This window comes from Bubalus kerabau, chromosome 15, assembly GCF_029407905.1.
Source record: "Bubalus kerabau isolate K-KA32 ecotype Philippines breed swamp buffalo chromosome 15, PCC_UOA_SB_1v2, whole genome shotgun sequence".
NCBI lineage: Eukaryota > Metazoa > Chordata > Mammalia > Artiodactyla > Bovidae > Bubalus > Bubalus kerabau.
The window spans coordinates 37,351,567-37,376,294 of record NC_073638.1 but is presented as its reverse complement, the minus strand read 5'-3'; the positions used below and the strand labels follow the sequence as shown (position 1 = coordinate 37,376,294).

Here is a 24,728-nt window from a genome sequence, read left to right as displayed (position 1 = left end):
AAGTCAGCCCGTTGTTTTTGGCATGTACAGCCCATGAGTTAAGTCATTTTTAAATGATTATAAAAATATGAGAGGAATAACATTTTATGTCACGTGAAAATTATGTGAAGTTCAAATTTTTGATCCATAAAGTTTTAATGGAACACTGCCAGGCTCCTTCGTTTAGGTGTTGTAAACGTCTGGTTTCTCTACAACAACATAATTGGATAATTGCAAGAGAACATGCAGTCAAAAATATTTACCACCTGGCCCTCTACAGAAAATGTTTTTCCACCCCTAATCTATCAGGTAATAAGGACATCATGGCCGTGGCTAAAAAGACAATGAAAGTGAAAATGAAGTTGCTCAGTCGTGTCCAACTCTTTGCGACCCCATGGACTGTAGCCTACCAGGCTCCTTCGTCCATGGGATTTTCCAGGCAAGGGTACTGGAGTGGGTTGCCATTTTCTTCTCCAGAAAAAGACAATAATTAACATTTATTGAGTGCTTGGTTTGTGCAAGCCCTTGGCTAGACCACTCCTTTCATGGTGTCACGTAACCATTAACCCATCGGTGCTATTATCGTCCATGTCATCTAGAGAAGGAAGGAAGACTCAGAGAAGTGAAGCAACTTGCTCCAGGGCACACAGCTAATCGACGGCCTCATTTGATCCAGGATCACAAAGAGTTGGACATGACTGAGCGACTGAACATGCACTGATGAGCCGGAGCCAGACTGGGTTGCGAACCATCGTGCCCACCCAGGATTCAGCTCCAGTGTGTGAGGTCAAAGTCCATGCTCTTTTCCTCCATGTCACACTGTTTCCAAAGTTGTGAGAAGTTCTAGAGACGCCCCGGGGGTCCTGGGTCACCTGCCCCTCCCCCAGGTCCCGCTCACACTCTGTGATCTGGGTGCCGAGCCCTGGCCTCAGACGCTCCAGTGAGGTCGCCACTGTCTGTGTTTAGGGTGGAAGGTGAAGAAGTCTGGGGATGGGCTGGATCGCAGAAGCCACAGCACGACAGGCTGGGTGGAGGCATAAGTGGGGAGCAGGTGCCCGGGGGCTCTCACCCACTGCGCACTCACCAGGCACAGCTCATGCCTTCCTCAGATAATGTCACAGCCTCAGCCTCCCCTGATTTACTGGCCTCACCTCCTCCCCGAGGCTCCTGTAATTAATTGCCACAAGAAACGCGCTAAATTTGGTGAAATCCATCTTTGTCTGCAGCTACCCACCCCCTCCCCTTCCTGCCAACCTTGGAGCGGTTCATTAAGTCACGCACAGACCCCGGCAGAGTGTGAGTCTATCAGGTCACCAGACGCCCCATCCATCCTCAGCCCTGCTGTGTGATGCTAGAGCTCTGTCGGGCTTGAGGCATTCACATGGCCATAGATTCACTTAGTCACCTGCTTCTTCTTTCTCTGTCATCCAGCCGTTCACTTACTTTCAAGCCACTTGCTTCCTTGCTCGCCCACTCAGTCCATCACCATCTCATTCTGCTACTAACCCATTCTGTCATCGCGTTTGTTGTGACCTGTCCATTGTGCTGGGGAAACTGTGGCCTCTGAGAGTCAGGCTCTTCTGGATGCGAATCCAGGCTTGTCTACCTACAAACTTGGACACATTTCCCTGGGCAAGTTACTTAACTTCTCAGAGGTGCAGTGTCTTCATCCATCAATGTGCACGATGAAATCTACCTCCCAGGGCCGTCAGAGATGGATAGATGCACAGCAGTGTGGTTCCTGGCTCCCACTAGGCACTGAATAAATGGTAGCTGTTATGATTATGGTACAGGTAATTCCAGTTGCTGGGGTTTTGGACATCAGTGGCCTCAGGGAAATGATGGTCTGGTGGAGAAGGGAAGGCTGGCCTGTCAGCAGGAAGGGCTAGCATGGTCAAAGATGCTGCCCCATGCACTGTGAGCAGAAGTGTGGAACACGAGTCCCCACAACCTTTCCACTTTACAGGGGAGGAAACTGAGACTCGGCTCATGAATGTGGAGTTTGGATTCAAAGCCTGGCTGGTTTCCAAAGCCCAGTTCTTTACATTCTGTGACCCTAGGAAGAGCTGGCCCTTTTGAGGTTGGCACCTCAGGGCAGTGGCTCCCAGGGAACCAGGCTCTGGGTATTGGTCTGGAAAAGGGGGCAGGCATGGAAATTCCTGAGCAGGTGTGGAGCTGCAAGATGTCAAGACAGAGCAAAGTCCTCTCCAGAGGTGTCTGAAGGGTCTTCCAAGCCTCCATTCTTTCTTTCCAGAGGTCCGGTTCCTCCTGTTCCCCCTGGGGTGCGGGTTTCAGGAAGTCTGTCTTCCCTCCTGTGTGCCCTCAGCAGACAGTCACCCCTCACTCCCCAGTCCCTGTGCTGGGCTCTGGGAGGAAGAGACAAGTAAATGTGTTCCCTGCCTCCCACCTGGGATGGCCACAGGGTGGCCCCATGGCTGTCAGAAGCTGCAGGCCAGTGGCCTCACCTGTGCCCAGGGAGCTGGTGATGGCAGCGGCAGGAGGCAGTGGAGCTAGCCAGAGGACCGAGGCAGAGCCCTCAGGCAGGTCAGGAAAAAGTGGCCTCGGCAGAGGGAGTCCGCAGCTAGGCCAGTGGGGCTCTGAGTCTTTTAGGAGCTCAGTGAATTGGGGAAGCCCAGAAGAGAAGGCAGCGTTTTCTGGGACTCACTTTGGAGAAGATGGGATAAAGAAAATGAGGCCCAAAGAAAGAGTGAGGACCCCAGACCCACACAACCCGGTGAGAGCAGATGGACCCAACTCCATCTGGTCATCAGGTGACCCAACCCACCTGGACTGGTCAGGACAGCGTTGGGGAGGACTAGAGCTGGGACGGTGGACTGGCATCACCAAGGGGAGGACTGCCAGTCTGTGGGGAAGCTGCAAGGGGGCTAGAGAGCAAGTGATTCCTCTCTGAACCTCCATTTCCTCTTTATGGGGTTGCCATGGTGAGGTGATGCAGCAGTGTGGGTGGGGCCTGTGTCGAGGCAGAACTCGCCTTTGTCTGTGTCCCTTCCTTCTTTCCTGGCCTGTTTGTCTTCACCTTTTTGGGTTAGTCTGGGGAAACCCTGTAACACAACCAGAAATCCTGAGTCCTGGGGTTTGACAGTGACCCTGGCAGACTTCCAGTGTTCTGATCGGCTCATGAGACAGTCAGGGCACTGCGGGTGCAGAGGCCAGGGTTGGACAGGGCTAGGGGCCAGGATGGGGTTGGAGGCGGGTGGGGACTAGAGCCAGACTGGGGCCTCGGGTCCAGGTGAGGGGCTGGGGCTGTGGGGCCAGAACCTAGAGTCTAGGGCCATAGGGTCTGTCCAAGCCTAATGCTCAAATGGCCCGAGACAACCTCGGAGAGAGTTCTGGTAATTGCCTCTTCCAGCCGTGATACCAGAGACAATCTTACTTTCGAAAGAGATTTCTTTTATTCCCCCCTCCCTCTTATTTCATTTTTTCAAATAAGGAGTTCATCCTGTGTTGGAGCCAAGAAGAGAGTTTAATGAAAATCAATGGAGAAATTAAAGATGAACAGCGGGGAGGGAAGGAGGGCTCAACTTCAAGTCTAAGAAGACATCCATCAGTAATGAGGGATGGGGACACTGCTGCCTGTCTCCACGCAGCTCCCTCATCCCATTTCCTGGGGCAGCTTCTTGGGATTGAGTTGCCCTGACATCGGAAGGGCCAGGCTGGAGACAGGGAGGCCTGGACCCAGAAACCCTGGGCAGGAGGGAACTGGGTGGGGAGGCTCTGTCTCTCCAGCTGCTGTCTTACAGGAGTTTCTTTCCACTGCCTGCTTCTTGTAGGGCTGCAGATGGTCAGAAATAAGTCACATCTGCAAAAAAAACAACAACCAGTTTTTCTCATCCTTTTGCTCATTTGATCCAAACAGTCATTTTACAAGGAAGGTACACAGAGATGGTTATGCCCATTTTACAGAAGGGAAAGTTGAGGCTACAAGGCATAAAGACACTGGCAGGGGCAGTGTTGTGTCTGACTCTCTGCGACCCCATGGACTGTAGCTTGCCAGGCTCCTCCATCCATGGAATTTTCCAGGCAAGAACACTGGAGTGGGTTGCCATTTCTTTCTCCAGGGAATTTTCCCAAACCAGGGACTGAACCCGGGTTTCCTGCACTGCAGGCAGCCATCAGGGAAGATCCCAGGATGTGGAGATGGGATAGAATTAGGCACTCTGCCCTGCTCCCCCTGTCTTTTGAGATTCACTCAGAGATTATGTAGGGGCCAGTATTGTCCAGACAGAAGAAGGCCCTGCTGGCCCCGGGTCTGCACCGCACTCCAAACCTGAGTTTGAAGAGGGCAGCCTCAGTCCTGCATGTGGCAGCCGGGGAGGGCTCAGCTCAGCCGGGCCTCGGCTGGTTCCCAGTGCTGTGCAACAGCGCCACCTGGTGGACAAAAGCAGCAGCTGCCTCTGACGTGCGGCCTTGTGCTGTCTTCTCTACTTGTCAAAACTGGTCTGAGCCAACAGTCAGGGCCACGATGTGTCCTGAATGTGGCCTGATTTGCAAATTCAAGGCAACAGAGTCTTCTTTTTACTAAAGCAGCTTCCTCCCGGGGGAGTTTGGAGATACATCTTGTAATCTAGTGTTAGTTGCTCAGTTGTATCTGCCTCTTTGCAAGGCTGTGGACTGCTAGGCTCCTCTGTCCATGGTATTCTCCAGGCAACAATACTAGAGTGGGTAGCCTTTCCCTTCTCCAGGAGATCTTCCTGGTCCAGGGATCAAACCCAGGTCTTCTGAATTGCAGGCAGATTCTTTACAGTCTGAACCACCAGGGATGCCCTCTTGTAATCTAACATGTCTCCAACTTGAAGTCTTCCACAGTGCTTGTCCTGTGCCCTCCTGGAGCAGAACCCTTCCTAAACCCCCAGTTCTCACTGCACAAAATCCACCCCCAGCCCGCACCCCACCCCCAGCCCAGTACTAAAGGTGCCCTCTGAGCAAGCCACGGTCCGCACATTGCCCCTCCGACACACAGACCCGGGTCGATGTCTGGCTTTCCGCCCACTCACTATAGTTGACTTTGCCCTGCTCCAGCCCTGTGCCATCATACGTAAAGCGCAGTGATAATCCCTGCCTTGCAGACAGTGAGAGCCAAATGAGTCAACATACCATAAGTGCAAGCTGTTTTCCCCTTCTTATCAAATTCTTCCACTAACCATTCTCAGGGCTTCCTTGCCTGCAGCACCTGCCTAGGTGAGGCTGTCCCAGTGGAGTTGGCTCAGCGGTACTTGCCGATGTTGGTCGATGCCCACCTCTGAATGGCCTTCCTGGCGGCCCTCTCCCTCTTGGAGCTCACATTGTACTTGGTGCGTCCCTGAGAGCGTGACCTATACCCCTGACCTCAGAGCACTGTCTAAGCTTCCCCACCAGCAGACGCTGTCTCGCCTACTCCTTGGCCCATCAGGGAAGTGGCTTGCACACACAGATGAATCATTTTTGCTGCATGGATGAATAAATACAGTTGGAAGAGTTCTGGTGCATCCTTCCATTGCTAATGGCAGGACAGAGACTCAGAGAGGCAAAGTTCCTGCATCCCAGGCTCCCACTGTTACCAGCAGGGCTGCGGCCAGAAGGCTGGCTGCTGATTTCATGCGGATACAGCCTGTGAGCAGTTCCGGGCCCCTGCGTGGGGTGGGGTGTGGGAGTGAAGACATTATAGATCCCTCAGCAAGGATGCACTAGCTGAAAATCTTTCTATGGGATTTGCCCTGAGCCCCTTTTTGTACCATCTGGCCTGAGTAGTTGGTTCCAGCTTCCTGTCCCCTCCCTTTCTCTCCCTCCTGTCACTCTGAGCCCAAGCTCTGGAGTCCACAAATAGACCTTGTCCCTGGACTGGCAATAGTGCGGAGAGCCTGGGGCCAGCTCTTCCTTTGCTACTGGTTTTCTGGGGAACCACAGGGAACTTTCCTAATCCCCATAAGCCTTGGTGTTCTCATTCGCTGAGTGGAGAATCTGTTCTGCTGGTATCCTGTGCCCGATGAAGTGATCTTGGAAGATGAACGTGTGAACACAACTTAGAAGGTGTTGAGCTGGCTGGGCTGGGGTTCTGGTGCCTCTTCTCTGCAGCCAGTGTGTGTTGTCAGAAGAGAACTGGGCACGTCTCTCTGTGAGTCCATAGATGGAGGCCTGTGCTTGTGTGTGTGTGTGTGTATGTGTGTATGGTGGGTGAGGGGCAGTAAGCTCGGCAGGGTAAAACATCAGTAAAGTGTATTTCCTGGCTGTACCCCCAAGTAATCTAGTGCGAGCAGGGAATCTGCCCCTAAGAAGTCAGATGTAAGCATGATGTTTGTGTCAGGGAGAAGGGAAGCTGTGCCACAGTGAAGCGAGGGCTGCTCAGGACCCTGGACGGGGTACAGAGGTGGGGCCTGTACCATCACGGCTTCCCCGGGCTTCTGGAGCGGGGCCAATGCCAGTTCAGAGGCCAGCAGGGGAAGAAGCTGCTGCAGCAGAGACAGTGAGGAGACAGGGAAGGTAGAGTGTGGAGGTTTGGGGGCAGAATTTGACATGGGAGGACCCATTTCCTGGAAACAGCCTGGCACTAACGGCACAGGATCCACCTGGTGGCAGGTGGTGGGTACTCCCGTCACACACACAGACAGAGACAAGGAGAGGGAGCAGTAAAGGAGAGGGAGGAGTAATGGGAAAGAGGAGGAGACATAGGATAAGAGAGGAAGGGGCGACGGGAAGACCCACACAGATAATGAACACAGTTTCCAAAGGAGTGTTTCATTCTCCCTTGGGCTACTTTAAAAGTACAAATAATTAGTTTGGGAATTCCAGTGGTTACGATTCTGCACTTCCACTGCAGGGGGTGTGGGTTTGATCCTGGCTGGGGAACTAAGATCCCATGTACTGTGTGGTGCAGCCAAAAAAAAAAACCAAACAAGTAATTAGTCTGAAGCCCTGTGGTGACTGGACAAGCAGTCCCTGACCCTGGCCTGCTTGGGCGTATAGGGATCTCGCATGGTGGTTTTAATTTTCATTTCACTGACAACTAATACTTTTGAGCTGTTTTCCCATATCATTTCAAGCATTTAATGCAGCTTTTCAACCCCAAAAGGGTAGTGTCTTCAGATGGCAGCTCTCAAAAGGTCCACCGATCCTATGTTTCAACTTACATGTTCATAAAATTCGTTGACAATGCATTCTGTCCGTTATTAATGCAAGCTTCGAACTTTTGTTGGGCCAATTATATCTGCCAGTTTGCATACCTAGCATACTAAGAGGAGATCATTTTCATTACTCTATTCTATACCATTATTATTTAGGTCATTGACCTATCATTGGAAAAACAGAATTATTTTAGGGGCTGAGGGAGAAGGAGTTTTTTGTTGTCGTTTCTTTGGCTGCATTGTGCGGCTTGTGATTTTGTGGCATCTTAGTTCCCTGACAAGGGTTTGAACCCTCGCTCCAGGTAGTAAAAGCCTGGAGTCTTAACCACTGGACTGCCAGGGAATTCCCAACTTTTGGTTTTTACTAAATTATCTTAAACTGTTTCCTGTCCTTTGGACAGGAAGGAATTTGAATAAATGCTTCCTTTAATTGGTTTGTGCCATGACATGTACCTCTATGGATTAAATTTTCCTTTGAAGTGTGATTAATAATTTTGTTTCAATGGAAGTAGAGCACTATATAAGCAGAACAAACCACGGGTTTCAGTATTTGTGATTACTGCAAAAAATTGTAACTTGTGTATATTATATGTTATACACATTAATATATATAATAACATATCAGATCAGATCAGATCAGTCGCTCAGTTGTGTCCGACTCTTTGCGACCCCATGAATCACAGGTGGATTCTTTACCATTAAGCCACCATGGAAGCCCTACATGCAAAACCAAGGGCTTCCATGGTGGCTTAATGGTAAAGAATCCACCTGCAGTGCAGGAGCTGCAGGAGACTCAGGTTCGATCCCTGGGTTGGGAAGATCCCCTGGAGAAGGAAATGGCAACCCACTCCAGTATTCTTACCTGGAGAATTCCATGGACAGGAGCGTGGCGGGCTACAGTCCATGGGGTTGCAGATTGTTGGACATGACTGAAGCGGCTGAGCACTCACTGACCATTTGGTTATCTTCTGTTAAATGTCTGTTTGAGACTTTTGCCCATTAAAAAAAAATGAATTGCCTTTTTCTTATTGATTTATAAGCTTAAAAATTTGTGTTCTACATAAAACTCTTTGTCGGATATTAAGAATACATATTCTCAGTCCGCAGTTTGCTTCTTCATTTTCTTAATGGTGTCTTCAGATGGATAGAAATTAACTTTGATAAAGCACAATGTATTGATCTTTTCTTTTATAGTTAGTGTTTCTTGTCTCCATTTAAAAAAGGTTTATGTGCCCCCAAATCATGAAAAGAGTCTCCTGTATTTTCTTCTAGGAGCTTTATTATTTAACCTTTCACATTTAGTTCAATGGTTTACTTTAAATTACATTTTTTTTTGATGTTCAAGATTCAGTGTTTTTCTGTATGATATCCAATGGAGCCAGCACCACTTATCAAAAAGATAATGTTTTTCACTGCTGAATTAAAATGGTACCTTTGTTGTAGGTAAAGTAATGACATAGGTATGTCTGTTTTTGGACTATTTTTCTGTTCAATTCGTCTTTTTGTCCATCCTTGTACCAGTATGGCCTTGGCTGAGTCCCTATAATCTAAATAATTTTTCATATTTGGTAGTATAGATCATCTAATATTGTTCTTGTTTAAGACTTTCTTGGTAATTCTAAGTTTTATGCTTTTCTATATATAATTTAGAATCAGCTGTTACTTTCTCCAAAGACACCTGCAGAGATTTTGATTGAAATTTCTTTAAATTTGTAAATAAATTCAGGGAAAGTTGACAGACAGTATAGGGTATTCCAGTCAATAAATGTAGTATACCTTCCCACTCTCTCTCTCAGCAATGTTTTGAGTTTTCAGTATCGATATCTTACACATTTTTAAGATTTATTTCTAGATATGTTTTTATGCTAATGTGTGTTATTTGAATTTTTATTTTCTAATTATTGGTGATATATAGAAAATACAATTTTGAATATTGTATCTAATGATCTTGCTAAATTCAGTTATTAATTTTAGTGGTATGTAGATTCTTTGGGATTTTATACAGATTTGGATTATGTACATTGAAGAAGAAGTGAGTGCTCAGTCATGTCTGACTCTTTTGTGACCCAATGGACTGTAGCCCACCAGGTTCCTCTGTCCATGGAATTTCCCTGGCAAGAATATTGGAGTGAGTTGCCATTCCCTTCTCCAGGGGATCTTCCCAATCCAGGGATTGAACCCACGTCTCTTGCATCTCTTGCATTGGCAGGCAGAGTCTTTACCAGCTGTTCCACAGGGTACAATCATGTCATCTGCAAATTATGACAGTTTCACTTCCTCTTTTGGAGTCATTATACCTTTTTATTTCTTTCTCTTGTATTACCCAGGGCTATGACCAACCTAGATAGTGTATTGAAGAGCAGAGATGTTACTTTGCCAACAAAGGTCCATCTAGTCAAAGCTATGGTTTTTCCAGTGGTCATGTATGGATGTGAGTTGGACTGTGAAGAAAGCTGAGCGCCGAAGAATTGATGCTTTTGAACTGTGGTGTTGGAGAAGACTCTTGAGATTCCCTTGGACTGCAAGGAGTCCAACCAGTCCATCAGATCAGTCCTGGGTATTCATTGGAAGGACTGATGCTAAAGCTGAAATTCCAATACTTTGGCCACCTCATGTGAAGAGTTGACTCATTGGAAAAGACTCTGATGCTGGGAGGGATTGGGGGCAGGAGGAGAAGGGGATGACAGAGGATGAGATGGCTAGATGGCATCACCAACTCGATGGACATGAGTTTGATTGAACTCCAGGAGTTGGTGATGGACAGGGAGGCCTGGTGTGCTGGGATTCATGGGGTCGCAAAGAGTCGGACACGACTGAGCAACTGAACTGACTGACTATAAAGTATTAAGTAACAGTGGTGATAATAGCTATCTCTGTCTTGATACAGATTCAGGGGGAATGCTTTTGATATTCATTCACTTTTTCCTTAAGTGTGGCATTATCATTTTAAGGACTAGAATACTGAGGTTTAGAGAAGATGAATAACTTACTCATTTCACCAAGTCAGCAGTTAACACAGTTGAGTTGTGAACCCAGGCTTTTCTTACTCCTAGGCTTGTGCAGCTCCCACTGCACCATCGCTCCCTCTAGAAGAGTGGGCTGAACCCAGGATCTCTACTAGAGTCACTTGAGGAAGCTTAAAAATATTGATGAGAAGACTCCATCCCAGACCAGCTAAATCAGAATTTCTGGTGGTGAACTGCAAGCATTAGTGTTATAACAATCCCACGTATGAGACTAATCATCTGAGAACCAGGCAGATAACCACTGATCTAGAAGTACTTTGGTACAGTTCAGATTCCAGCTGTGCCAGGCATGCTTTGTGGAAAACTTGCTGTTTTCATATCAGCACATGCCCAGCAACCTTCACCCAAAGGGAAATAAACTTTTTCTTAGCGACCTTTGAAACCTTTTCACAAACTCCACTCCTTCCACTGCCAAATGCCTCCAGAGCATCCTTTCAACAATCTGCTTTAAGGAAAATCACTAGCTTGATGGGGAAATTATTTTCTATTTATATTCTTAAGTGATTTAATTCTTGATTTCTTTCCACCTCACTAATTCGCCTCTTTCTTCATCACTGACTTGGCTGCCAAACTGGTTATATAATCCCTTTCATCTACTGTTCCATTCCCTATTTCATAATCATATTTGTTTTTGTCTGATTTGGCACTTGACTTTTAATCGAAGATTCTTGTTTGAAAGAGTAAAAGAGGTTGAGTGGGGTCTGGGTATGTTCATTTGGGAGGAAGGTTATATTCTCCTCCTGAAGGTGTGTTTTACTTTCTGTAACTTTCTATTGGGCTCCCAGCTCTCCCACCACTACTTAAAACAAACATGTCATTTTATAAAGTAAGCCTTTAACCCCTTACTTTGTTCATAGACTTTGTCCTGAACTTTGCCCTCTTCTGGTTTATATCCCACATTCAGATCCTGCTTCTGGCCTGTGGGCTCAATTATTCCACCAAATACTTTGCCCTGTCCCTTGGCCCGCACTTGACCTTGCTTCCTCGGATATGACCCTGCTTCCCTCTCTGACTGTGATTGGATTTTCCCTTTAGCTGTACCTTGGATATGCAGATCCATCAATGAGCAGGATTCCAAGTTCTTTGTGGTTCCCACTTGTCTTTTGTTTTTTTTTCCTGCAGGCTTCTTGTGTCCAAGTGGACAGAAAGGTGAAGGAGGAAATTCAGGGGGTCTTTAGGTCATGCTCCCCTTCCACCCCACAGCTGCTATAGCTGCTTTCACATGATTCTGTTAATCTGTTACAACAAGCAAGTCCTGACTTCCCCCCAAAATGAAACGTGCAAAAAAGAATTGGAAAGTAGCAGGCGAGTGCCAGCGATACATGATGGGCCTTTGTATGCTGGCCCGTGTCCCTTCGATATTCACCGAAAGGCCACCGCTGCTGCTTTTCCGAAGGTCAGTGGAGGACATTGCTCATAAACCGGATGTCATGTGTACAGTACACTTGGATCCCCCATGGCGTGGTTTCCACATCCCACCTCCCAGGGAGACTGTCACAGTCTGCCTGTCCCCTCTTCATCCAGATTCAGGGTGCATCAGTCCTCCAACCCAAGTAGTGACTAGGCCAGACCATCCTCAGCATCACTTGAATGCCCTCCCACGAGGAAAGCTTGTCACCAGGCCCAGCCCATCCCACTCTACGTAAAAGCTAATTACCTCTAAGTGCTTCCAGCAGCAGTCTCTTTAGGGATGTGAAAGTGCTTTGATTAGATTGTTTTCTTGGCATCATTACATTCACGACTGAGGATGGGAAGTGGGTGTTTGGGGATGGAGTCTCTCCAGAAATGGGACCAGTGTTGGAGGGAGCTGGTCTCATGCTGGGCTATCCCTGGGCCCACCACAGGAGCTGAGTTGAGCAGCCCCTGCTGACCTGACCCTCTTGCCAACCTCTTCCTTTGCTGCCCATGTCAAAGGCCCCACAGATGGGCCACAGGGCCAGGAGAAGGGGAACCAGGATGGGAGTCTCGGCCGTGGCATCACCTTGCTTCATGGTCTGAGCAGTCTCTTCCCCTCCCTGGGCCTCTGTTTCCTGATCATTCAGCCCAAACTTCATGCAGCTGAAGTTGTCTGTCAGGCCTCAGCTGCCTACTAGACACCAGAGAAGATTCAGTGCAGGAGCTGCTCCAAGCTGTTCAGATCTAGTGCAGGGATGGGCATGTAAACTAGGCATTTACCAACACGGTGGGACTTCCCAGGTGGCTCAGCGGTGAAGAATCTGCCTGCCAATGCAGGAGACATGGGAGATGCAGGTTTGATCTCTGGGTCAGAAAGATCCCCTGGAGAAGGAAATGGCAACCCACTCCAGTATTCTTGCTTAGAGCATCCCATGGACAGAGGAGCTTGGCGGGCTATAGTCCATAGGGTTGCAAAGAGTTAGACACACGACTGAAGCAACTTCGCACACACGAGCCAGCATGGTAAGTGCTCTAGTTGTGGGCAGACCAGAGTGTGTGGAGGACAGAGACCTTCTGACTGTGGGAGGAGGGCGCATGTTCACAGAGGAGGTGATTTCTTACCTGGGTCTGAGAGGGAGTGAGGAGTGAAGGCAGGGAAGAGGAACACTTCAGCTGTAAGTGAACTGCGTTTGAATTGTCTATGAAATATCTGGGAAAATTAGTTTTGGAATTGAACATAAAGAGAGCCAGTAGCAGGTTGGAAATGTGTATGTGGATCTTGGGAAAGGAGGTCAGAGCTGGAGGGCTAGGTTTGAGTCATTAAGGTCACTTGGGTTTGAGAGGTGTTGCTGATGTGGTCCAGAGTGGGCTGATGGCAAAATCTGGGGTTAAGAAGCACTTAGCTAGGAGGAGATGGGCCCCAGAGTGGGTATTCTGGAGGCCCAGGAAGAGGAGAGGCCCAGATGGAGAGAGTTCTCAGCAGGGGGAGGTAATTCTAAAGGCCAAAAAAGAGAGGAATGGACAGGCTGGGCTTTGCACCAGTCACGTTCCCAAATCCTTTTAAGTGCATGACCTCTCTCTTTCTGCTTCTCCCTCTCCCACCCCTGTTTCTCTTTGGTTTCTGTATCTCTGATTCTCCATCTCTTTCTTTGTTCCGATTGATCTCTGTGGCAGTCTGCCTAGTTCAGCATCAGTTACAATGTAAATGCTCAGTTACTGTTTGCTGAACATTAGAGATGCATGGGTGGTACTTTTTCTCTCAGTTCCCTTCTGAGGAATGTAATCATTCATCTTATTGTTCCTGGTTGGGCATTAATACAGGAGTCACTGACCTTCGCAAAATTCTAGTTCTGGTCTGCATGATCCAAGGTTATCAAGCCAATGAGAAAACTTGTAGGCCCCAATCCACAGAGCTGAGGTTCCCCACGGGGTCACAACCTCAGAGGAGCCTGCAGAAGGGAGCCCTGGAGAGAAGTCTAGGTGGGAGACTAAGCCAGGGTAGGGAAAGTGAAAACAGGGCCCTGAGTCTAGGAGAGACGACTGTACCCGCTGGATGGGGCTAAGGTGGAATGAGGGTGCCACCGTGTGGCGAACACTGCATATGCATCTCTTAGTTAATGCAGATTTCAGCACCCTTTGGGGTTTATCCATTTTATATATATATATATATATATATATATATATATATATATGTATATATATATAGAAAGAGAGAGAGAGTGAGCGAGCGAGCACTTCCCTGGTGGCTCAGATGGTAAAGAATCTGCCTGCAATGCAGGAAGCCTAGGTTTGATCCCCTTGGAGAAGGAAATGGCTACCTACTCCAGTATTCTCGCCTGGAGAATTCCATAGACAGAGGAGCCTAGTGGGTTGCAGTCCATGGAGTCACCAAGAGTCGGACATGACTAAGCGAAAAATTAAAGGCTCAGTGTAGGTACCAAAATCGTCCAGCTAGTAAATATAGAGGCAGGATTCAGAACAGCTAGGTGTGACTCCAGAGGCCGTGCATTTTCTGAGACTATAGGAATTGGTTCAAACACTGGGAAGCCCACAGCCCAGAGGTGGGGGCCCTTCAGGGCTTCCTGATGATGAGCTGGGCTGGACTGAAGTTGCTGAGATAGTGATGGATATGGAGATCAATTTCGGTTGGTGGCCGCTTGCTAGCAGGAGGCCATGTGGCCAGTCACTGGCATCAGGGCCGGAAGCCTGGTAAATTGACCCGCTCAACAATTCAGGGTCACTTTCTAGGGGTCAGGAATCTGTGGGATCCAGTTATACATGCTGTCATGACAGTAGATGTGCCTAGCTCTGAAGAGGGTCTCCCTCTCCCATCTGGGGTGTGGGCCTTAAGTCAGAGCGGCTTCCAGGAGGTCTTCCCGGAAGTCAGGCTGTACAATGGTCATTTGTGGATGAGTCATTTGCCCTTGCCCCTCTGCTCCAGTACACAGCCTGGCACTTGGCATGCGCTCAGGGAGGCTGTGCTCAGTGGGTTTGCCAAGCAGGAGTCTGGGCTGGTGAGTGGGCTCTTGGGGACCATCCATTCCCTGACCTCTCTAGTGTGTTCAGATTGGCCCATCTCCCTGAACCTGCTAGGGATTAGGTCTGAATCTAGTTTGGGCCTGACCAGCATTCCCAGCTGGGGCTGGGATGCAACTCCATGTGCACCCAAGATGAGATTAGGGAGTTGGACTGGCTGAGAGAGTCCCTCACTAGAGACCCTGTTGCTCTCTAGCCTTGGATGGTGCTGGAAGTGGGGAGGCGACAAACCAGATAAGCTTAAGAGGTGCCTTAGGTTGCAGTAAGAGGGCGGCTTCCCATTTCTAGGCCCAGAGCAGCCCCCGTTTCTTCCCTGGGCCCCGGTGAGGTCCCTCCCAGAGGGCCTGTTAGCCGAACACCTGGCAGGGGCCCAGTCCTGCGGGGACTGCTGGCTGCTGTTTGCTCTCTTTTATTGAGCACATCCAGGTGAGTTTTATTGCAGACGGTTCCCCAGGCTCCTGTTTCCACATTTGTCTCTTTTGAGTCTGAGATTGCCAAAGGCTTTCACTGCTAATGGCCCTTAGGGCTCCCAAGAGCATTTAAGGGAGGCCTAGAACATGACTGGGTAATTAGTCAGACTAAACGCAGCCTCTGGAGTGTGGCTGAAGCTGAGTGGCAGGAAGTCATGGTGTGGGGACAGGAGCCCAGGCCCAGGGCAGCTGCATGGGCTTCTCCTCGCCTCACCTCACCTCACCCTGCCTCTGTCCCCGCCTTGCTCCTCCCTGCCCTGAACCTGAACAAGGGAAGGTCTCCCTGGCCCTTAATGGCAGGGTCCCCAGGCAGGTGGGTGTCCTGGGTCATCTGAGGAGGACTGCTGAGCTGACCTTGGCAAGTTACTGCCTCTCTTCCTCTGAACAAGTCTCACCTTGCTGGAGGCTGAGCTCAGGTGTCACTTCTCAGAAGGCAGCCACAGCATGACGCCTCTTCAAAACCTTGGGCTTTGAGACCAAGCCGTTTTGGTTCAAATCCCAAAGCAACTGGTTTTAAAGTCTGTGATCTGGGGTAAGTCAATGAACCTTTGTGTGTCTCAGTTTCTTCATCTTTAAATCGAAGATAATGATAACACTGACCTCAGAAGGTTATTAAAAGGATGAATGGTATAATAACGTATGCACTGTGTACCATAGCACTAACCTCGGAGGCGGTTATGAGGATTAATGGTGTAATAACACTTGCATAGTGGTAGCGGGCATATATTAAGCTCTCAAGAAGTTACAGTGCCAAGAGCAGGTCCGACTGGAGCAGAACTCGGGGGGTTGACGTCTTTCTCTGGCATTCAGGTCCCCTGTGCCCAGGTTTGCTTCTCTCTGGTGGGGCAAAGAGAGCAAGGCCTCTGTAGGGGAAGGTGGTGGAGGACAGGCTGGGGAAAAAGGATGCTGAGCTCAGCCTGCTGCTGACTTAAGGAGGGGAGGAGGGAGCCAACATTTGTCAAGCATCTCTTCTGGCTCCAGTATCTCCTGCTTCATCTCTTTAACTCCTCACACCTTGTTGGTGGGTGAGGAAACAGAGTCTCAGAGAGGCTGAGTGACCGAGCAGGAGGGAGTGAGGAGGGACACTTAGGGGTGTGAGATTCCTAAGGGACTGCTCTTTCTACTAGAGTTCGCTGTGGTGGATGCCCTGGCCTAGCCCCTGGACACCTGCTGATGCCTGCTATCTAAGAAGCCCATGGGAAGTCACTGATCTCTCTGGAGCCAAAGGATAAGCCTCCAGAGTCCCTGGGGATCCAGTCTGGGATGTGAGTCTGTTCCATTATTGTCATGAGTATGTGCTCTCTCTCTGCTCGCAGGTGGATGGTGTTCTATGCTTGGCTGACATTTTGACCGACGACAGCCACTCAGAAGCCACGCGGGCCGAGGCTGCGGCCGTGGTGGCCCAGGTCACCTCCCCACACCTGCCCTTCACCCAGCACCTCAGCAGCTTTCTGGAGAGCATGGAGGAGATCGTGACAGCTCTCGTTAGTGAGTCATCCGGGCTGAGGGGGTGCCGTTGGGTGAGGGGGGCCTTGTCACGGTTGTCTTCAGAAAAGGCTCCCTGGGCCCCCTCACTACACCCCACACAACTCCTCCACAGACATCACATGTGCCAAATCCCAGCGGTTAAGGATCAGAGTCAGACTTGGAAGAGCTTTGTTGTCAAGTCTTCTATTAGAATGCTTGCAGCCCTCTGAGAAACTACAAGCATTGACTTGAGTTCAGGCTAGGATTAATTGGCCTTTCTGAGTGGAGACCAAGACACGCCCAGGGAAGCGTGGGGACTCCAATGTTGAGGTTCAGATCCTTGGCCAGAGAGACTCTGATGGGCTTTGTTCCCGAAATCTCCCATCTGCGGTACCCGGGGAATGTGGCAGCAATGCCTGGGGACAAGTGGCTCCTCAGAGAGCAGCCATTCCCCACACCTGCTGCCTGCAACCCCAGCCTGGCCTCGCTCCCTGGGCCCCTGAGAGCTTTGACTCTTCTAGAGTCCCCTATTCAGATGTGTGTGTTCCTGGCAGGAGAATCAGAGCCTGATATCCAGAATATACTCTTTCTGCAAAACTGCAGGAAGTAGAAGAACTCACCTGGAGAGCAGTCCTCAGGAAATTTGTTTGGCAAACCTCAGCCGTTCTGTATTTCTATTTCAATCCCTCTCTCTGTCACTGTCTCTATATCTGTATCTTATTGAAACAATGAAAATTGATTTCATCAGATAATGTAGGGTTGGTGTCAGGGCACTTGGGCTTGGATTTTTGTCTTTGATTCTGGGCAGGCTGTGTGGGATTCCACCCCTCACTTGCCGTACTACATTGCAAAGCTCCCTTTATGGTGTTCCTACTGTAGGAAACAAGAGGTAAGGACCCGTTTCTCCCAAGGGTTCTCCTAGCTTTAGAATTTTCAGATCTGTAAGTACTTTGCACTCAGGAGGTCTTAGAGTTGACTTAATGGCTGATTCTAGTTTCTCTGGTCATGGCACCTCCAGGCCAGGGTGGGAGAAATCAACTTGTTAAATATCTACATTGATTCAAAGCTGAGAAAATACAGAAGCTGACTGTTGAAGAGCCTTGGCTGGAGGGAACTCAAGAGATCATGCCCACCCTATAAGAGAAGAAACCGAGGCCGAAAGCGGGTGAGAAACTTTCCCAAGGCCACATAACAGTGTTAGGATTCCCTTCTGCCAAAGGTGTTATACTCAGGCATAGCACCAGAGCCTGGCAGGAAACAGAAATGAGGTGAAGAAGCCAGGTGGAAGAAGAAAATAAGATTTTGAGTCTTGTATTGAATTTAAAAACATGTGTAGTGGATGATGTTGTTCATTTGCTCAGTCGTGTCCAACTCTTTTCGACCCCTTGGACTGCAGCACACCAGGCTTCCCTGTCCTTCACTATCTCCCAGAGTTTGCTCAAATTCATGTCCACTGAATCAACGATGTCATCCAACCATCTTATCCTCTGTCAACCCCTTCTTCTGCCCTCAATCTTTCCCAGCATCAGGGTCTTTTCCAGTGAATTGGCTGCTCGCATCAGGTAGTCAAAGAATTAGAGCTTCAGCTTCAGCATCAGTCCTTCTTTCCAATGAATATTCAGGGTTGATTTCCTTTAGGATTGACTGGTTTGATCTCCAGATTCACTTCTGCCAGGGGTGTCATGCTCAATCATGCACCAGAGCTTGGCAGGAAACATAAATGAGGTGAAGAGGCCAGATGGAAGAAGAAAATAAGGAGATGTGAGTCCTGTACTGAATTTAAAAGCATCTGCAGTGAATAAAGAGAGGTAATCCCTGATAAACTCCGGTTGATTGTTGCCATATAGGAAAGAGCAATTTTAAAAAAGACAAAAATTCTAAGTTTTATAGAAAATCTCCCAGTCTATAAAGGATAGCAAATAATAAATCAAAACATATACATTCCAAGTGGCCTTTCACTATTACCATATGTCTATGCCAGCTTCTTTGCCTGGTCTGGATTTCTCCCCAGAGAAGAGTTTCCTTATTTGTTTTTCCCTGATGAAGATACATGGTGGAGACGGCTCTGAGAGTCAGCAGATAAGATGTATCTTCTGGGCAGGTAGCCAGGGCTCTGTTCTTTGGTGGGAAATAGTCCTCCAATTTCTTGCCATTCCCTGGAAACATTTATAAATGAGTCACTGGGATCCTCAATTTAATCTTTTTAACACATCCCAGGTGACTCAGCCTGTAGCTCAAATAAATGTGCGTCAAAATTAAAAGGCACTTAGACAGTTGTGTTAATAATTGCTATGTCTGCAGCAGTGGTGATGGTATAAGAATGAGGGTGGGTATTTGGACTAGAAATTGTAGCAACGTGGACTATGGGTTGTGTGATCGCACCCCAAACCCTGGACATAGGCAGGTGGCCTGGAAGGGCTGCCCCTAGTAGTTCCCCCCACATCAGAAGATAAAGCCTCATTGTAAAGGGGTGGTCATAGACTTCTTATTTGTTGCTGTTGTTCAGTCACTCAGTCATGTCCAACTGTTTGTGACCCCATGGACTGCGGTTCACCAGGCTTCTCTGTCCTTCACCATCTTCTGGAGTTTGCTCAAACTCATGTCTATTGAGTCAGTGATGCCATCCAACCATCTCATCCTCTGTCATCCCCTTCTCCTCCTTCCTTCAATCTTTCTTAGCATCAGAGTCTTTTCCAATGAGTTAGCTCTTTGCATTATGTGGCCAAAGTATTGGAGCTTCAGCATCAGTCTCTCCAAGGATAGAGTTCTTAATTCCTTGGCTAATGTGCAGCCCAGGGAGGTTAGATCAAGATGCTAGGTCTTGTTGTGGTCACACCTGGGCTGTGGGGAGCAGTGCTGCCCAGAGGGTAGGCATTTTCTCGATGAAATAAGATCTGCAGGAGCATCACTGGAAATGAAGCAAAGAAGCCTGGAGACAAGAGGCAGCCTAGAACATACAAAGAGTGGGGAGTCTGGGGTCAGGCAGACTTAGATTTGATTCTCAGTTCAGTTCAGTTCAGTCACTCAGTCGTGTCCGACTCTTTGTGACCCCATGAATTGCAGCACTGCAGGCCTCCCTGTCCATCACCAACTCCCGGAGTTCACTCAGACTCACATCCAGCGAGTCAGTGATGCCATCCAACCATCTCATCCTCTGCCATCCCCTTCTCCTCCTGCCCCCAATCCCTCCCAACATCAGGGTCTTTTCCAATGAGTCAACTCTTCGCATGAGGTGGCCAAAGTATTGGAGTTTCAGCTTCAGCATTGGTCCTTCCAATGAACACCCTGGACTGATCTTTAAGATGGACTGGTTGTATCTCCTTGCAGTCCGAGGGACTCTCAAGAGTCTTCTCCAACACCACAGTTCAAAAGCATCAATTCTTCCGTGCTCAGCTTTCTTCACAGTCCAACTCATGAACCCCCAAATTACCATCAACTCTCAATTCCACAGTTTTTGGAAAATCATTGAACATTTGAGTCCTCTGTCCCTTCATCTATAAAATTGTCACAAAAAGTTGGGTTGTTGTGAGGATGGAATGAATTAGTGAGATAGAGTGCACAGCAGGGCCTGGCACAGAATAAACACTTGATCAGAGGTGGCTATTGCTACTAGCTTCTCTGAGTCTCAGCTTCTACATTGTAAATGGAGGCAACTACTTTCTGCCCTAAAGGTGCTCAGAAATTAATGGCATTGTGTAAAGCACAGTACAGGGGGTTCAACTAATGCTATTTTCTGTCCCTTTATAGGCAGGGACCAGAAATTGCTTTCACTAGAAGGTGCCAAGAGGTGCCAGTTCTAATATCAGAACCTAAAAGTAGATTCTTTTGGAAGCAAGAACTAGAGAGCAGGATAGAACACAGCTCAACTCTTCCCAGTCTGGCTTCTTTTCCTGTACTTTCATAGAGGTACTATCAGTAGGAGGGGATGTGGACTCAGGAAGCCCCTTGATCATGGTGGTCATGCTGTAACTGAGGGTCAGAAGTCAGGTCCATTCAGATGGGTGGGCAGCACCGTGGACCCCTTTATGCCTTCTCCAAGGCAGGAGCCCATGGGGGGAATGTGTTCGGTGGTGGAGGGGTGCAGGTTGGGGTGGCCCTCTCTTCCTCAAAGAACCCACCAGAATACTGGAGTGGGTAGCTTTTCCCTTCTCCAGGGGATCTTCCCAACCCAGGGATTGAACCCAGGTCTCCCACATTGCAGGTGGATTCTTTACCAGCTGAGCCACAAGGGAAACCCAAGAATACTAGAGTGGGTAGCCTATCCCTTCTCCATGGATCCTCCTGACACAGGAATTGAACTGGGGTCTTCTGCATTGCAGGCAAATTCTTTACCAACTGAGCCATCAGGGAAACCCCAAAGAACCTTTAGTACAATTACAGATGGTAGTTGGGGGGATATTATTAGGATTGGGTTATGGCTCCTAGAATCAGTGAGAAAGAGCCTGACATTCAGGGACATGATATAGGACTTTTATGCAGCCAGGTGATCCTTATCCTGGGACCCAGAGGAAATCCTGAAACTGTGCTGATGACAGTTGGAAAAGCAGTGTTTTTATATTTTAACTTCAGCTTCTCCCTCAAGGCTAACTTAGCAGCAGTCTAGTGCACGTTACTAGAGACACATGGACTAGAGCTCTTTCCTGCCCCAGGGCCTTTGCATATGCTGTTCCTTTGGCTTGGAACATGCTCTTTCCCCCACATATTCTCATGACTTTTTCATTTCCCCACAAGGTCTCAGTAGGAAAGTCACTTTCTTAGGGAGACCTTTCTTACTCACCCAATGGGCCTTTAAGACGAGTGCTAATTCTTGTCTTAGCACTTGTTTATTTCCTCCCTCATATTTATTAGACTTTGCAGTTATATATATCAACTTTTTAAAAGTTTGTTTTCTCTTGCCCAGTTGTTTAGTCAGTAAGTCGTATCCAACTCTTTGTGACCCCATGAACTTCGGCATACCAGGCTCCCCTGTCCTTCACTATCTCCTGGAGTTTGCTCAAACTCATATCCATTGAGTCAGTCATGCCATCCAACCATCTTATTCTCTGTCACCCACTTCTCCTCCTGCCCCCAATCTTTCCCAGTATCAGGCTCTTTTCCAGTGAGTGAGCTTTTTGCATCAGGTGGCCAAAGTATTGGAACTTCAGCTTTAGCATCAGTCCTTCCAATGAATATCCAGGGTTGATTTCCTTAAGCATTGACTGGTTTGATCTCCTTGCTGTCCAAGGGACTCTTAAGTCTTCTCCAGCACCACAGTTTGAAATCATCAATTCTTTTAGGATGTAAGCTTAACAGGGGCAAGTATCTGATCTGTGTGATAAGTACCAGTCCATAGGAAGACACTAGAGTGCCCAGTACACAGTGTTCACTTAGTAGATACTTGTTGGATGAACGAGTAATTAGAATACACACATCAGGTTGCAAATGCCAGCTCTGCAACTAATATAGAAAGATACATTTTCCTCTCCAGTAACTACTTTTTTTCATCTGTAAAATAGAAATTCTAACAGCTTTCCAAAATTTCTCCCAGAGCTATTGTGGGAACCAGATGAGGTAACTGATATGAAAGTGCTTGGCAGTGAAGCTGTTTTCTTCCTCTTCGCCATCTAGAACTGTGCCAAGAGGCCTCGTCTGGGGAAGTCTTCCTGCTGGCCTCGGCGGCCCTTGCCAACATCACCTTCTTTGACACGATGGCCTGTGAGATGCTCCTGCAGCTGAATGCCATCCGCGTGCTGCTGGAGGCCTGCAGCGACAAGCAGAGAGTAGACACGCCTTACACCCGGGACCAGGTGAGCCGCTCAGGGGGGCCATGCCCGGAACCTGTAAGTGTGAAGGCAGAGGGCAGGGGGCCAGGCCTAGGTTCTGGAATCAGCATGGCCTGCGGCACCGAGTCAGTGCTGTTAGTCGTGTTCTTGGGGAAGGTGAAGGAATGTGTTCTCCACATGCCTCATGCCCTTGGAGCATCTCCACAAGTCCCCTGCTCACCCCCTTTCCCATCTCCGCCTCTAGAGGGCCTTCCTCCGTCTCCATCTGTCCATCCTCAGAGGCAGAGAGGCACCATGGGAAGGTCCCTGAACCTCCTCCAAAGGTCTGGGTCCAGCTTTGTGGGCTCCTAGCTATCTGATCTTGTACCTGCTGTGAGTTTCTTCCTTTCCTGGCCTCCATCTTGGAGCAGACCCTTGATTCTGGACCTCAGCCCCTGGAGTTCACTCAAATTCATGTTCATCGAGTCAGTGATGCCATCCAGCCATCTCATCCTCTGTCATCCTCTTCTCCTCTTGCCCCTAATACCTCCCAGCATCAGGGTCTTTTCCAATGAGTCAACTCTTCTCATGAGGTGGCCAAAGTATTGGAGTTTCAGCTTTAGCATCATTCCTTCCAAAACACCCAGGACTGATCTCCTTTAGAATGGACTGGTTGGATCTTCTTGCAGTCCAAGGGACTCTCAAGAGTCTTCTCCAACACCACAGTTCAAAAGCATCAGTTCTTCGGCGCTCAGCTTTCTTCACAGTCCAACTCTCACATCCATACATGACCACAGGAAAAATCATAGCCTTGACTAGACGGACCTTTGTTGGCAAAGTAATGTCTCTGCTTTTGAATATGCTATCTAGTTTGGTCATAACTTTCCTTCTAAGGAGTAAGTGTCTTTTAATTTCATGGCTGCAATCACCATCTGCAGTGATTTTGGAGCCCCCAAAAATAAAGTCTGACACTGTTTCCACTGTTTCCCCATCTATTTGCCCTGAAGTGATGGGACCAGATGCCATGATCTTCGTTTTCTGAATGTTGAGCTTTAAGCCAACTTTTTCACTCTTCTCTTTCACTTTCATCAAGAGGCTTTTTAGTTCCTCTTCACTTTCTCCCATAAGGGTGGTGTCATCTGCATATCTGAGGTTATTGATATTTCTCCCGGCAATCTTGATTCCAGCTTGCACTTCTTCCAGCCCAGCGTTTCTCATGATGTACTCTGCATATAAGTTAAATAAGCAGGGTGACAATATACAGCCTTGACATACTCCTTTTCCTATTTGGAACCAGTCTGTTCCATGTCCAGTTCTAACTATTGCTTCCTGACCTGCATATAGGTTTCTCAAGAGGCAGGTCAGGTGGTCTGGTATTTCCATCTCTTTCAGAATTTTCCACAGTTTATTGTGATCCACACAGTCAAAGACTTTGGCATAGTCAATAAAGCGGAAATAGATGTTTTTCTGGAATTCTCTTGCTTTTTCGATGATCCAGCAGATGTTGGCAATTTGATCTCTGGTTCCTCTGCCTTTTCTAAAATCAGCTTGAATGCCTGGAAGTTCACGGTTTGGGTATTGCTGAAGCCTGGCTTGGAGATTTTTGAACATTACCTTACTAGAGTGTGGCTATTTAGGGCTGACAATAGCCAGCACTAAATCCTGGCCTGACATAGACCTTGGTCTTTGACTCTTATCTGCTGCCGTCTCTGAAAATGAAGAGGAAATAGTGGGACTATGGGGTCAGACTGAATGTTGATCTTGTCTGGGACCATTTATTAACTGGGTGACTTTGGGCAAGTCACAGCCTCTTGGGTGTTGGTCTACCTTGCACAATCATTGTGAGATAAAATACATGTAAAGGACCTATATGATGCTTTGTCCTTACTTAACAAGTGATGAGTATCATTGTTTTTCAAACTTGATGTTATAAGGAAGAGCATAGACAGCGAGTTATCCAAAATCTTCACTTTGTCCTTCCAGGCTTTGCATGATGTAGTTCTAGACTTCCTTTCCGGTTTAATCTCTCACTTCTTAGTTGGACAACCCCCATAGAGACCAGGTAAGACAGTGCAAATAGATTGAGTGGTGGCTCATCAGGCCGGCTTTTGGCTGTTTGGCTGACGAGGCAGGGCCAGCCATTTGCAGTCACTGTGCTCGGCTATGTGGGGGGCGGAGGCCACTGGAGGGCTAACTCTGTGTCATCTGCCTTGTTTCCCCTCTTCTCTTCTTCAGCTGGGTGCCTCCAGTTGCTGGGTCTCTCACCTACCTGACATGATTTTAGGCCCCTTTCCTTTCAAGTGCCTCTTCTGTAGCCAATTCTAGCCATCTCATACAAGATCCAATAGTAAGGCAGAAAGAACAGGAGTGAGGAGTTCAGATGACATGGCTTCAAAGCTTCTCTGCTGTATAATCATGTAACTGGGCAATTCACTTGAAGCCTAATTTTTCTCATCTGTGAATGGGGTTGAACAATACATATTTCCTGGAAATAAA

At 48.1% G+C, this 24,728-nt stretch overlaps 1 protein-coding gene across 1 annotated transcript in view; it reads left to right on the top strand.

Annotated features, from left to right (window-relative positions):
• INSC (INSC spindle orientation adaptor protein) overlaps positions 1-24,728 on the top strand; it is a 68,927-nt gene that overhangs the window by 24,981 nt on the left and 19,218 nt on the right. Inside the window, exons 6-7 of the mRNA XM_055548529.1 lie at positions 16,341-16,512; positions 22,099-22,277. Coding sequence (XP_055404504.1) covers positions 16,341-16,512; positions 22,099-22,277 — 351 coding nt within the window. The remainder of the gene's footprint in view (positions 1-16,340; positions 16,513-22,098; positions 22,278-24,728) is intronic.